This window comes from Anomaloglossus baeobatrachus, chromosome 7 (genome assembly GCF_048569485.1).
Source record: "Anomaloglossus baeobatrachus isolate aAnoBae1 chromosome 7, aAnoBae1.hap1, whole genome shotgun sequence".
In the NCBI taxonomy this organism is placed as follows: Eukaryota; Metazoa; Chordata; class Amphibia; order Anura; family Aromobatidae; genus Anomaloglossus; species Anomaloglossus baeobatrachus.
This window is the reverse complement of record NC_134359.1, coordinates 7,021,738-7,034,052: the sequence shown is the minus strand read 5'-3', so window position 1 is coordinate 7,034,052 and position 12,315 is coordinate 7,021,738. Positions and strand designations below refer to the sequence as shown.

The 12,315-nt window shown below is 63.8% G+C and overlaps 2 protein-coding genes across 7 annotated transcripts in view; one reads left to right on the top strand and one right to left on the bottom strand.

Moving 5' to 3' along the window:
* KALRN (kalirin RhoGEF kinase) overlaps positions 1 to 12,315 on the top strand; it is a 346,094-nt gene that overhangs the window by 131,857 nt on the left and 201,922 nt on the right. Inside the window, exon 1 of one of the 6 annotated variants that reach the window (XM_075316997.1) lies at positions 11,259 to 11,435. The exons of the other annotated variants lie outside the window; for them this stretch is intronic. Coding sequence (XP_075173112.1) covers positions 11,279 to 11,435 — 157 coding nt within the window. The 5' untranslated portion in view covers positions 11,259 to 11,278. Of the gene's footprint in view, positions 1 to 11,258; positions 11,436 to 12,315 lie in introns of those variants that run through there. 6 annotated transcript variants of the gene reach the window in all.
* CCDC14 (coiled-coil domain containing 14) overlaps positions 1 to 12,315 on the bottom strand; it is a 323,631-nt gene that overhangs the window by 261,975 nt on the left and 49,341 nt on the right. The gene's annotated exons all lie outside the window — the stretch shown is intronic.

The following is a 12,315-nucleotide window of genomic DNA, read 5'->3' as shown; positions in this document are numbered from 1 at the left end:
TCCCACATCTGTATCAAGAGGGGTCAGTATAGAGTCCTCTCTAATGACGAGGACTAGGGGGCCGACGGCGAGATCTAGGGGGCCGACGGGGAGGTCTAGGGGGCGACGGCGAGATCTAGGGGGCCGACGGCGCGGACTGGGGAGGCGAGGGATAGGGGGCCGACGGGGAGGTCTAGGGGGCGACGGCGAGATCTAGGGGGCGACGGTGAGGGCTAGGGAGCCGACGGTGCAGACTAGGGAGGCGAGGGATAGGGGGCCAACGGCGAGGGAAAGGGGCCGACGGCGAGGTCTAGGGGGCGACGGCGCGGACTAGGGAGGCGAGGGATAGGGGGCCGACGGTGCGGACTAGGTCAGTATAGAGTCCTCTCTAATGACGAGGACTAGGGGGCCGACGGCAAGGGATAGGGGGCCGACGGGGAGGTCTAGGGGGCGACGGCGAGATCTAGGGGGCCGACGGCGCGGACTGGGGAGGCGAGGGATAGTGGGCCGACGGGGAGGTCTAGGGGGCGACGGCGAGATCTAGGGGGCGACGGTGAGAGCTAGGGGGCCGACGGTGCAGACTAGGGAGGCGAGGGAAAGGGGCCGACGGCGAGGTCTAGGGGGCGACAGTGCGGACTAGGGAGGCGAGGGATAGGGGGCCAACGGCGAGGGAAAGGGGCCGACGGGGTGGTCTAGAGGGCGACGGCGAGATCTAGGGGGCCGACGGCGCGGACTGGGGAGGCGAGGGATAGGGGGCCGACAGGGAGGTCTAGGGGGCGACGGCGAGATCTAGGGGGCGACGGTGAGGGCTAGGGGGCCGACGGTGCAGACTAGGGAGGCGAGGGATAGGGGGCCAACGGCGAGAGAAAGGGGCCGACGGCGAGGTCTAGGGCGCGACGGCGAGATCTAGGGGGCCGACGGGGAGGTCTAGGGGGCGACGGCGAGTCTAGGGGGCCGACGGCGCGGACTGGGGAGGCGAGGGATAGGGGGCCGACGGTGCGGACTGGGGAGGCGAGGGATAGGGGGCCGACGGTGCGGACTAGGGAGGCGAGGGATAGGGGGCCGACGGCGCGGACTGGGGAGGCAAGGGATAGGGGGCCGACGGTGCGGACTGGGGAGGCGAGGGATAGGGGGCCGACGGTGCGGACTGGGGAGGCGAGAGATAGGGGGCCGACGGTGCGGACTAGGGAGGCGAGGGATAGGGGGCCATCGGCGAGGGAAAGGGGCCGACGGCGAGGTCTAGGGGGCCGACGGCGCGGACTAGGGAGGCGAGGGATAGGGGGCCAACGGTGCGGACTAGGGAGGCGAGGTCTAGGGGGCCAACGGCGACGACTAGGGAGGCGAGGGATAGGGGGCCGACGGCAAGGACTAAGGGTCGACGGCGAGATCTAGGGGGCATCCACTTTGTCTAGAGGAAAGAAGGCTTCATCCGTCACAGAATGTGAGTAACTGACAGGAGATATCGGGTGATTTGACTGTTAATTTTATTTCTGTAAAAACACCGGTAACCGGCCAAAGCCGACGTTTCCCCTCTGAGCCTTTATCACGGCAATATCATTTGGGCAGCGGATGCAGGGTGTAAGGCCTCGTGCACACGCTAGGTTTTTTGGCTGCAGTTTTGGTCCCACACTGCATGCATCTCCTTCCCCAGCAAAGTCTATGAGAGTTCAGTTTTCTGTCCACAAGTTGCAGCTTTTTTTGTGGTGACCATAACGCTGTAAAAAAACACAGTAAAACGCGGCAAAAAAATGCCTGCGGAGGTTGCGAGCACACACAGCCTAAGAGTATGCACAAGTATAGCAAGCGTGCCTGTATAGTGGGGAGCAATGGGTCTGGTGAGGTCCGGTGCAGTGGCCACTGCCCTCTTTCCCGGTTGTCCTCTGCCCTCTTTCCCGGTCGTCCTCTGCCCTCTTTCCCGGTCGTCCTCTGCCCTCTTTCCCGGTCGTCCTCTGCCCTCTTTCCCGGTCGTCCTCTGCCCTCTTTCCCGGTCGTCCTCTGCCCTCTTTCCCGGTCGTCCTCTGCCCTCTTTCCCGGCCGTCCTCTGCCCTCTTTCCCGGCCGTCCTCTGCCCTCTTTCCCGGCCATCCTCTACCCTCTTTCTCGGCCGTCCTCTGCCCTCTTTCCCGGCCGTCCTCTGCCCTCTTTCCCGGCCGTCCTCTGCCCTCTTTCCCGGCCGTCCTCTGCCCTCTTTCTCGGCCGTCCTCTGCCCTCCTTCCCGGTCGTCTTTATTTTTAATGATGTATTGTTTTGTTGTCTTTGTGATGACCCCACAGGAAGTGCAGGTGAGGGTCCGCATGATACTGCGGTCGCAGGAGAAGGATTCTTGCAGATCTTTGTGCTCTGTGTGTGTGGGGGGGGGGCGCTTCTTGTGGAACAGGAGGCTTTTGTCCTGTAGTTTGCAGCTTCCCTGATCAGGGGCTTTCACTGCCCGCTATTTATCAGTGGGGGGTTCACATGGTCCAGTGAATATAAGTGTCCTGGTGCGTACAGTGGGTATGATCGCAGTGTGCAGTGGGTATGGTCCCCATGTGCAGGCCTCCGGTGCGTGCAGTGGGTATGCTCCCCGTGTGCAGTGTGCCACTTTGTGTGCCATGGGTATGCTCCCAGTGTGCAGTTAGTATGCTCCACATGTGCAGTGCCCCGGTGTGTGTAGTGAGTATGCTCCTCGTGTGCAGTGGGTATGCTCCTCGTGTGCAGTGTGCGCAGTGGGTATGTTCCCCAAGTACAGAGGGTTGGGTGTGTGCAGTGGGTGTGCTCCCCGTGTGCAGTGCCCCGGTGCGTGCAATGGATATGTTTCCCGTGTGCAGTGACCCAGTGTGTGCAGTGGGTATGCTCCCCGTGTGCAGTGCCCTAGTGTGTGCAGTGGGTATGCTCCCCTTGTGCAGTGCCCCAGTGTGTGCAGTGGGTATGCTTCCCGCGTGCAGTGCCCTGGTGTGTGCAGTGGGGTATGCTCCCCGTGTGCAGTGGGGTATTCTCCCCATGTGCAGTGTCCCGGTGTGTGCAGTGGGTATTCTCCCCTTGTGCAGTGTCCCGGTGTGTGCAATTGGTATTCTCCCCGTGTGCAGTGTCCCGGTGTGTGCAGTGGGTATGCTCCCCGTGTGCAGTGCTCTGGTGCGTGCAGTGGGCATGCTCCCCGTGTGCAGTGCTCTGGTGTGTGCAGTGGGTATGCTCCCCGTGTGCAGTGCTCTGGTGTGTGCAGTGGGTATGCTCCCCGTGTGCAGTGCTCTGGTGTGTGCAGTGGGTATGCTCCCCCGTGTGCAGTGCTCTGGGGTGTGCAGTGGGTATGCTCCCGTGTGCAGTGCTCTGGTGTGTGCAGTGGGTATGCTCTCCGTGAGCAGTGCTCTGGTGTGTGCATTGGGTATGCTCCCCGTGTGCAGTGTCCCGGTGTGTGCAGTGGTATGCTCCCTGTGTGCAGTGCCCTGGTGTGTGCAGTGGATATGCTCCCCGTGTGCAGTGCCCTGTTGTCTGCAGTGGGTATGCTCCCCGTGTGCAGTGCCCTGGTGTCTGCAGTGGGTATGCTCCCCGTGTGCAGTGCCCTGGTGTCTGCAGTGGGTATGCCCCCCGTGTCCAGTGCCCTGGTGTCTGCAGTGGGTATGCCCCCCCCCGTGTGCAGTGTCCCGGTGTGTGCAGTTGGTATGCTCCCTGTGTGCAGTGCCCTGGTTTCTGCAGTGGGTATGCTCCCCGTGTGCAGTGTCCCGGTGTGTGCAGTGGGTATGCTCCCTGTGTGCAGTGCCCTGGTTTCTGCAGTGGGTATGCTCCCCGTGTGCAGTGTCCCGGTGTCTGCAGTGGGTATGCTCCCCGTGTGCAGTGCCCTGGTGTCTGCAGTGGGTATGCCCCCCTTGTGCAGTGTCCCGGTGTGTGCAGTGGGTATGCTCCCTGTGTGCAGTGCCCTGGTTTCTGCAGTGGGTATGCTCCCCGTGTGCAGTGCCCTGGTTTCTGCAGTGGGTATGCTCCCCGTGTGCAGTGTCCCGGTGTCTGCAGTGGGTATGCTCCCCGTGTGCAGTGCCCTGGTGTCTGCAGTGGGTATGCTCCCCGTGTGCAGTGCCCTGGTGTGTGCAGTGGGTATGCTCCCCGTGTGCAGTGCCCTGGTGTGTGCAGTGGGTATGCTCCCCGTGTGCAGTGCCCTGGTGTCTGCAGTGGGTATGCCCCCCGTGTGCAGTGCCCTGGTGTGTGCAGTGGGTATGCCCCCCGTGTGCAGTATCCCAGTGTGTGCAGTGGGTATGCTCCCCGTGTGCAGTGCCCTGGTGTGTGCAGTGGGTATGCTCCCCGTGTGCAGTGCCCTGGTGTATGCAGTGGGTATGCTCCCCGTGTGCAGTGCCCTGGTGTGTGCAGTGGGTATGCTTCCTTTGTGCAGTGTCCCGGTGTGTGCAGTGGGTATTCTCCCTGTGTGCAGTGCCCTGGTTTCTGCAGTGGGTATGCTCCCCGTGTGCAGTGCCCCGGTGTGTGCAGTGCCCTGGTGTGTGCAGTGGGTATGCTCCCCGTGTGCAGTGTCCCGGTGTGTGCAGTGGGTATGCTCCCCGTGTGCAGTGCCCTGGTGTGTGCAGTGGGTATGCTCCCCGTGTGCAGTGCCCTGGTGTGTGCAGTGGGTATGCTCCCCGTGTGCAGTGCCCTGGTGTCTGCAGTGGGTATGCCCCCCGTGTGCAGTGCCCTGGTGTCTGCAGTGGGTATGCCCCCCGTGTGCAGTGCCCTGGTGTCTGCAGTGGGTATGCCCCCCGTGTGCAGTGCCCTGATGTCTGCAGTGGGTATGCCCCCCGTGTGCAGTGTCCCAGTGTGTGCAGTCGGTATGCTCCCCGTGTGCAGTGCCCTGGTGTCTGCAGTGGGTATGCCTCCCGTGTGCAGTGCCCTGGTGTCTGCAGTGGGTATGCTCCCCGTGTGCAGTTCCCTGGTGTCTGCAGTGGGTATGCTCCCCGTGTGCAGTGCCCTGGTTTCTGCAGTCGGTATGCTCCCCGTGTGCAGTGCCCTGGTGTGTGCAGTGGGTATGCTCCCCGTGTGCAGTGCCCTGGTGTGTGCAGTGGGTATGCTCCCCGTGTGCAGTGCTCTGGTGTGTGCAGTGGGTATGCTCCCCGTGTGCAGTGCTCTGGTGCGTGCAGTGGGTATGCTCCCCGTGTGCAGTGCCCTGGTGTCTGCAGTGGGTATGCTCCCCGTGTGCAGTGCCCTGGTGTGTGCAGTGGGTATGTTCCCCGTGTGCAGTGCTCTGGTGCGTGCAGTGGGTATGCTCCCCGTGTGCAGTGCCCTGGTTTCTGCAGTGGGTATGCTCCCCGTGTGCAGTGTCCCGGTGTCTGCAGTGGGTATGCTCCCCGTGTGCAGTGCCCTGGTGTGTGCAGTGGGTATGCTCCCCGTGTGCAGTGCCCTGGTGTGTGCAGTGGGTATGCTCCCCCGTGTGCAGTGCCCTGGTGTCTGCAGTTGGTATGCCCCCCGTGTGCAGTGTCCCGGTGTGTGCAGTGGGTATGCTCCCTGTGTGAGGTGCCCTGGTTTCTGCAGTGGGTATGCTCCCCGTGTGCAGTGCCCTGGTTTCTGCAGTGGGTATGCTCCCCGTGTGCAGTGTCCTGGTGTCTGCAGTGGGTATGCTCCCCGTGTGCAGTGCCCTGGTGTCTGCAGTGGGTATGCTCCCCGTGTGCAGTGCCCTGGTGTGTGCAGTGGGTATGCTCCCCGTGTGCAGTGCCCTGGTGTGTGCAGTGGGTATGCTCCCCGTGTGCAGTGCCCTGGTGTCTGCAGTGGGTATGCCCCCCGTGTGCAGTGCCCTGGTGTCTGCAGTGGGTATGCCCCCCGTGTGCAGTGCCCTGGTGTCTGCAGTGGGTATGCCCCCCGTGTGCAGTGCTCTGGTGCGTGCAGTGGGTATGCTCCCCGTGTGCAGTGCTCTGGTGCGTGCAGTGGGTATGCTCCCCGTGTGCAGTGCCCTGGTGTGTGCAGTGGGTATGCTCCCCGTGTGCAGTGCCCTGGTGTGTGCAGTGGGTATGCTCCCCCGTGTGCAGTGCCCTGGTGTCTGCAGTTGGTATGCCCCCCGTGTGCAGTGTCCCGGTGTGTGCAGTGGGTATGCTCCCCGTGTGCAGTGCCCTGGTTTCTGCAGTGGGTATGCTCCCCGTGTGCAGTGCCCTGGTTTCTGCAGTGGGTATGCTCCCCGTGTGCAGTGTCCTGGTGTCTGCAGTGGGTATGCTCCCCGTGTGCAGTGCCCTGGTGTCTGCAGTGGGTATGCTCCCCGTGTGCAGTGCCCTGGTGTGTGCAGTGGGTATGCTCCCCGTGTGCAGTGCCCTGGTGTGTGCAGTGGGTATGGTCCCCGTGTGCAGTGCCCTGGTGTGTGCAGTGGGTATGCTCCCCGTGTGCAGTGCCCTGGTGTCTGCAGTGGGTATGCCCCCCGTGTGCAGTGCCCTGGTGTCTGCAGTGGGTATGCCCCCCGTGTGCAGTGCCCTGGTGTCTGCAGTGGGTATGCCCCCCGTGTGCAGTGCCCTGGTGTCTGCAGTGGGTATGCCCCCGTGTGCAGTGTCCCAGTGTGTGCAGTGGGTATGCTCCCCGTGTGCAGTGCCCTGGTGTGTGCAGTGGGTATGCTCCCCGTGTGCAGTGCCCTGGTGTGTGCAGTGGGTATGCTCCCCGTGTGCAGTGTCCCGGTGTGTGCAGTGGGTATGCTTCCTTTGTGCAGTGTCCCGGTGTGTGCAGTGGGTATTCTCCCTGTGTGCAGTGCCCTGGTTTCTGCAGCGGGTATGCTCCCCGTGTGCAGTGCTCTGGTGTGTGAAGTGGGTATGCTCCCCGTGTGCAGTGTCCCGGTGTGTGCAGTGGGTATGCTTCCTTTGTGCAGTGTCCCGGTGTGTGCAGTGGGTATGCTCCCCGTGTGCAGTGTCCCGGTGTCTGCAGTGGGTATGCTCCTCGTGTGCAGTGCCCTGGTGTCTGCAGTGGGTATGCTCCCCGTGTGCAGTGCCCTGGTGTCTGCAGTGGGTATGCTCCCCGTGTGCAGTGCCCTGGTGTCTGCAGTGTGTATGCTCCCCGTGTGCAGTGCCCTGGTGTGTGCATTGGGTATGCTCCCCGTGTGCAGTGCCCTGGTGTGTGCAGTGGGTATGCTCCCCGTGTGCAGTGCCCCGGTGTCTGCAGTGGGTATGCTCCCCGTGTGCAGTGCCCCGGTGTGTGCAGTGCCCTGGTGTGTGCAGTGGGTATGCTCCCCGTGTGCAGTGCCCTGGTGCCTGCAGTGGGTATACCCCCCGTGTGCAGTGCCCTGGTTTCTGCAGTGGGTATGCTCCCCGTGTGCCCAGTGTCTGCAGTGGGTATGCTCCCCGTGTGCAGTGCCCTGGTGTCTGCAGTGGGTATGCCCCCCGTGTGCAGTGTCCCGGTGTGTGCAGTGGGTATGCTCCCCGTGTGCAGTGCCCTGGTGTGTGCAGTGGGTATGCTCCCCGTGTGCAGTGCCCTGGTGTCTGCAGTGGGTATGCCCCCCGTGTGCAGTGCCCTGGTGTGTGCAGTGGGTATGCTCCCCGTGTGCAGTGTCCCGGTGTGTGCAGTGGGTATGCTTCCTTTGTGCAGTGTCCCGGTGTGTGCAGTGGGTATTCTCCCCGTGTGCAGTGTCCCGGTGTCTGCAGTGGGTATGCTCCTCGTGTGCAGTGCCCTGGTGTCTGCAGTGGGTATGCTCCCCGTGTGCAGTGCCCTGGTGTCTGCAGTGGGTATGCTCCCCGTGTGCAGTGCCCTGGTGTCTGCAGTGTGTATGCTCCCCGTGTGCAGTGCCCTGGTGTGTGCATTGGGTATGCTCCCCGTGTGCAGTGCCCTGGTGTGTGCAGTGGGTATGCTCCCCGTGTGCAGTGCCCCGGTGTCTGCAGTGGGTATGCTCCCCGTGTGCAGTGCCCCGGTGTGTGCAGTGCCCTGGTGTGTGCAGTGGGTATGCTCCCCGTGTGCAGTGCCCTGGTGCCTGCAGTGGGTATACCCCCCGTGTGCAGTGCCCTGGTTTCTGCAGTGGGTATGCTCCCCGTGTGCCCAGTGTCTGCAGTGGGTATGCTCCCCGTGTGCAGTGCCCTGGTTTCTGCAGTGGGTATGCTCCCCGTGTGCAGTGTCCCGGTGTCTGCAGTGGGTATGCTCCCCGTGTGCAGTGCTCTGGTGTGTGCAGTGGGTATGCTCCCCGTGTGCAGTGCCCTGGTGCGTGCAGTGGGTATGCTCCCCATGTGCAGTGCCCTGGTGTCTGCAGTGGGTATGCTCCCCGTGTGCAGTGCCCTGGTGTCTGCAGTGGGTATGCTCCCCGTGTGCAGTGCCCTGGTTTCTGCAGTGGGTATGCTCCCCGTGTGCAGTGTCCCGGTGTCTGCAGTGGGTATGCTCCCCGTGTGCAGTGCTCTGGTGTGTGCAGTTGGTATGCTCCCCGTGTGCAGTGCCCTGGTGTGTGCAGTGGGTATGCTCCCCGTGTGCAGTGCCCTGGTGTCTGCAGTGGGTATGCTCCCCGTGTGCAGTGCCCTGGTGTGTGCAGTGGGTATGCTCCCCGTGTGCAGTGCCCTGGTGTGTGCAGTGGGTATGCTCCCCGTGTGCAGTGCCCTGGTGTCTGCAGTGGGTATGCCCCCCGTGTGCAGTGCCCTGGTGTCTGCAGTGGGTATGCTCCCCGTGTGCAGTTCCCTGGTGTCTGCAGTGGGTATGCTCCCCGTGTGCAGTGCCCTGGTGTGTGCAGTGGGTATGCTCCCCGTGTGCAGTTCCCTGGTGTGTGCAGTGGGTATGCTCCCCGTGTGCAGTGCCCTGGTGTGTGCAGTGGGTATGCTCCCCGTGTGCAGTGCCCTGGTGTGTGCAGTGGGTATGCTCCCCGTGTGCAGTTCCCTGGTGTGTGCAGTGGGTATGCTCCCCGTGTGCAGTGCTCTGGTGCGTGCAGTGGGTATGCTCCCCGTGTGCAGTGCTCTGGTGCGTGCAGTGGGTATGCTCCCTGTGTGCAGTGCTCTGGTGCGTGCAGTGGGTATGCTCCCCGTGTGCAGTGCCCTGGTGCCTGCAGTGGGTATGCTCCCCGTGTGCAGTTCCCTGGTGTCTGCAGTGGGTATGCTCCCCGTGTGCAGTTCCCTGGTGTGTGCAGTGGGTATGCTCCCCGTGTGCAGTGCTCTGGTGCGTGCAGTGGGTATGCTCCCCGTGTGCAGTGCTCTGGTGCGTGCAGTGGGTATGCTCCCCGTGTGCAGTGCTCTGGTGCGTGCAGTGGGTATGCTCCCCGTGTGCAGTGCCTTGGTGTGTGCAGTGGGTGTGCTCCCCGTGTGCAGTGCCCTGGTGTGTGCAGTGGGTATGCTCCCCCGTGTGCAGTGCCCTGGTGTCTGCAGTTGGTATGCTCCCCGTGTGCAGTGCCCTGGTGTGTGCAGTGGGTGTGCTCCCCGTGTGCAGTGCCCTGGTGTGTGCAGTGGGTATGCTCCCCCGTGTGCAGTGCCCTGGTGTCTGCAGTTGGTATGCTCCCCGTGTGCAGTGCCCTGGTTTCTGCAGTGGGTATGCTCCCCGTGTGCAGTGTCCTGGTGTCTGCAGTGGGTATGCTCCCCATGTGCAGTGCCCTGGTGTCTGCAGTGGGTATGCTCCCCGTGTGCAGTGCCCTGGTGTGTGCAGTGGGTATGCTCCCCGTGTGCAGTGGGTATGCTCCCCGTGTGCAGTGCCCTGGTGCCTGCAGTGGGTATACCCCCCGTGTGCAGTGCCCTGGTTTCTGCAGTGGGTATGCTCCCCGTGTGCCCAGTGTCTGCAGTGGGTATGCTCCCCGTGTGCAGTGCCCTGGTGTCTGCAGTGGGTATGCCCCCCGTGTGCAGTGTCCCGGTGTGTGCAGTGGGTATTCTCCCTGTGTGCAGTGCCCTGGTTTCTGCAGTGGGTATGCTCCCCATGTGCAGTGTCCCGGTGTCTGCAGTGGGTATGCTCCCCGTGTGCAGTGCTCTGGTGCGTGCAGTGGGTATGCTCCCCATGTGCAGTGCCCTGGTGTCTGCAGTGGGTATGCTCCCCGTGTGCAGTGCCCTGGTGTCTGCAGTGGGTATGCTCCCCGTGTGCAGTGCTCTGGTGTGTGCAGTGGGTATGCTCCCCGTGTGCAGTGCCCTGGTGTGTGCAGTGGGTATGCTCCCCGTGTGCAGTGCCCTGGTGTCTGCAGTGGGTATGCTCCCCGTGTGCAGTTCCCTGGTGTGTGCAGTGGGTATGTTCCCCGTGTGCAGTGCTCTGGTGCGTGCAGTGGGTATGCTCCCCGTGTGCAGTGCCCTGGTTTCTGCAGTGGGTATGCTCCCCGTGTGCAGTGCCCTGGTGTGTGCAGTGGGTATGCTCCCCGTGTGCAGTGCCCTGGTGTGTGCAGTGGGTATGCTCCCCGTGTGCAGTGCCCTGGTGTCTGCAGTGGGTATGCCCCCCGTGTGCAGTGCCCTGGTGTCTGCAGTGGGTATGCTCCCGTGTGCAGTTCCCTGGTGTCTGCAGTGGGTATGCTCCCCGTGTGCAGTGCCCTGGTGTGTGCAGTGGGTATGCTCCCCGTGTGCAGTGCCCTGGTGTGTGCAGTGGGTATGCTCCCCGTGTGCAGTGCCCTGGTGTGTGCAGTGGGTATGCTCCCCGTGTGCAGTTCCCTGGTGTGTGCAGTGGGTATGCTCCCCGTGTGCAGTGCTCTGGTGCGTGCAGTGGGTATGCTCCCCGTGTGCAGTGCTCTGGTGCGTGCAGTGGGTATGCTCCCTGTGTGCAGTGCTCTGGTGCGTGCAGTGGGTATGCTCCCCGTGTGCAGTGCCCTGGTGCCTGCAGTGGGTATGCTCCCCGTGTGCAGTTCCCTGGTGTCTGCAGTGGGTATGCTCCCCGTGTGCAGTTCCCTGGTGTCTGCAGTTGGTATGCTCCCTGTGTGCAGTGCCCTGGTTTCTGCAGTGGGTATGCTCCCCGTGTGCAGTGTCCTGGTGTCTGCAGTGGGTATGCTCCCCGTGTGCAATGCCCTGGTGTCTGCAGTGGGTATGCTCCCCGTGTGCAGTGCCCTGGTGTGTGCAGTGGGTATGCTCCCCGTGTGCAGTGCTCTGGTGCGTGCAGTGGGTATGCTCCCCGTGTGCAGTGCCCTGGTGTGTGCAGTGGGTATGCTCCCCGTGTGCAGTGCCCTGGTGTGTGCAGTGGGTATGCTCCCCGTGTGCAGTGCCCTGGTGTGTGCAGTGGGTATGCTCCCCGTGTGCAGTGCCCTGGTGTGTGCAGTGGGTATGCTCCCCGTGTGCAGTTCCCTGGTGTGTGCAGTGGGTATGCTCCCCGTGTGCAGTGCCCTGGTGTGTGCAGTGGGTATGCTCCCTGTGTCTGGAGCTGTCCCGGGGCCGCTCCTCCCTCCCTGGCTCCTCCTGCCCTGCGAGGTGACCTGTTCTCTCAGTCCCTGGTGCTCGGGGCTCATTGCTGGTCATGAGAGGATGAAGAGTGGACGTCCCCGCGCCCCGGCTGTGTGCGCCCCGGCTGTGTGCGCCCCGGCTGTGTGCGCCCCGGCTGTGTGCGCCCCGGCTGTGTGCGCCCCGGCTGTGTGCGCCCCGGCTTGGCTCTGCTCCAGGTGCTGCTGCTGTGTTGTGGGAGGTGAGTGCTCCCCGGGGACTGAGCGCAGATTTTGGGAGCCTCCTCATTTCCTCTGTCACTTGCACAAACTGTGCACCCTGCGGACGATTTACTCCTCCAGGGTCCAATGCAGAGATGGTCTCGTCTCCTATCGGACGGGGCAGGAGGGGGTCGTGCCTGTGCTGGAGGGGCAGGAGGGGGTCGTGCCTGTGCTGGAGGGGCAGGAGGGGGTCGTGCCTGTGCTGGAGGGGCAGGAGGGGGTCGTACCTGTGCTGGAGGGGCAGGAGGGGGTCGTGCCTGTGCTGGAGGGGCTTGAGGGGGTCGTGCCTGTGCTGGAGGGGCAGGAGGGGGTCGTGCCTGTGCTGGAGGGGCAGGAGGGGGTCGTGCCTGTGCTGGAGGGGCAGGAGGGGGTCGTGCCTGTGCTGGAGGGGCAGGAGGGGGTCGTGCCTGTGCTGGAGGGGCAGGAGGGGGTCGTGCCTGTGCTGGAGGGGCAGGAGGGGGTCGTGCCTGTGCTGGAGGGGCTTGAGGGGGTCGTGCCTGTGCTGGAGGGGCAGGAGGGGGTCGTGCCTGTGCTGGAGGGGCAGGAGGGGGTCGTGCCTGTGCTGGAGGGGCAGGAGGGGGTCGTGCCTGTGCTGGAGGGGCAGGAGGGGGTCGTGCCTGTGCTGGAGGGGCAGGAGGGGGTCGTGCCTGTGCTGGAGGGGCAGGAGGGGGTCGTGCCTGTGCTGGAGGGGCAGGAGGGGGTCGTGCCTGTGCTGGAGGGGCAGGAGGGGGTCGTGCCTGTGCTGGAGGGGCAGGAGGGGGTCGTGCCTGTGCTGGAGGGGCAGGGGGGGGGGGGGTAGTTTTGGGTCCGTATGATCCCAGGGTCCGTATACACACTGCGTTTTTTACCTGCGTTTTTGGT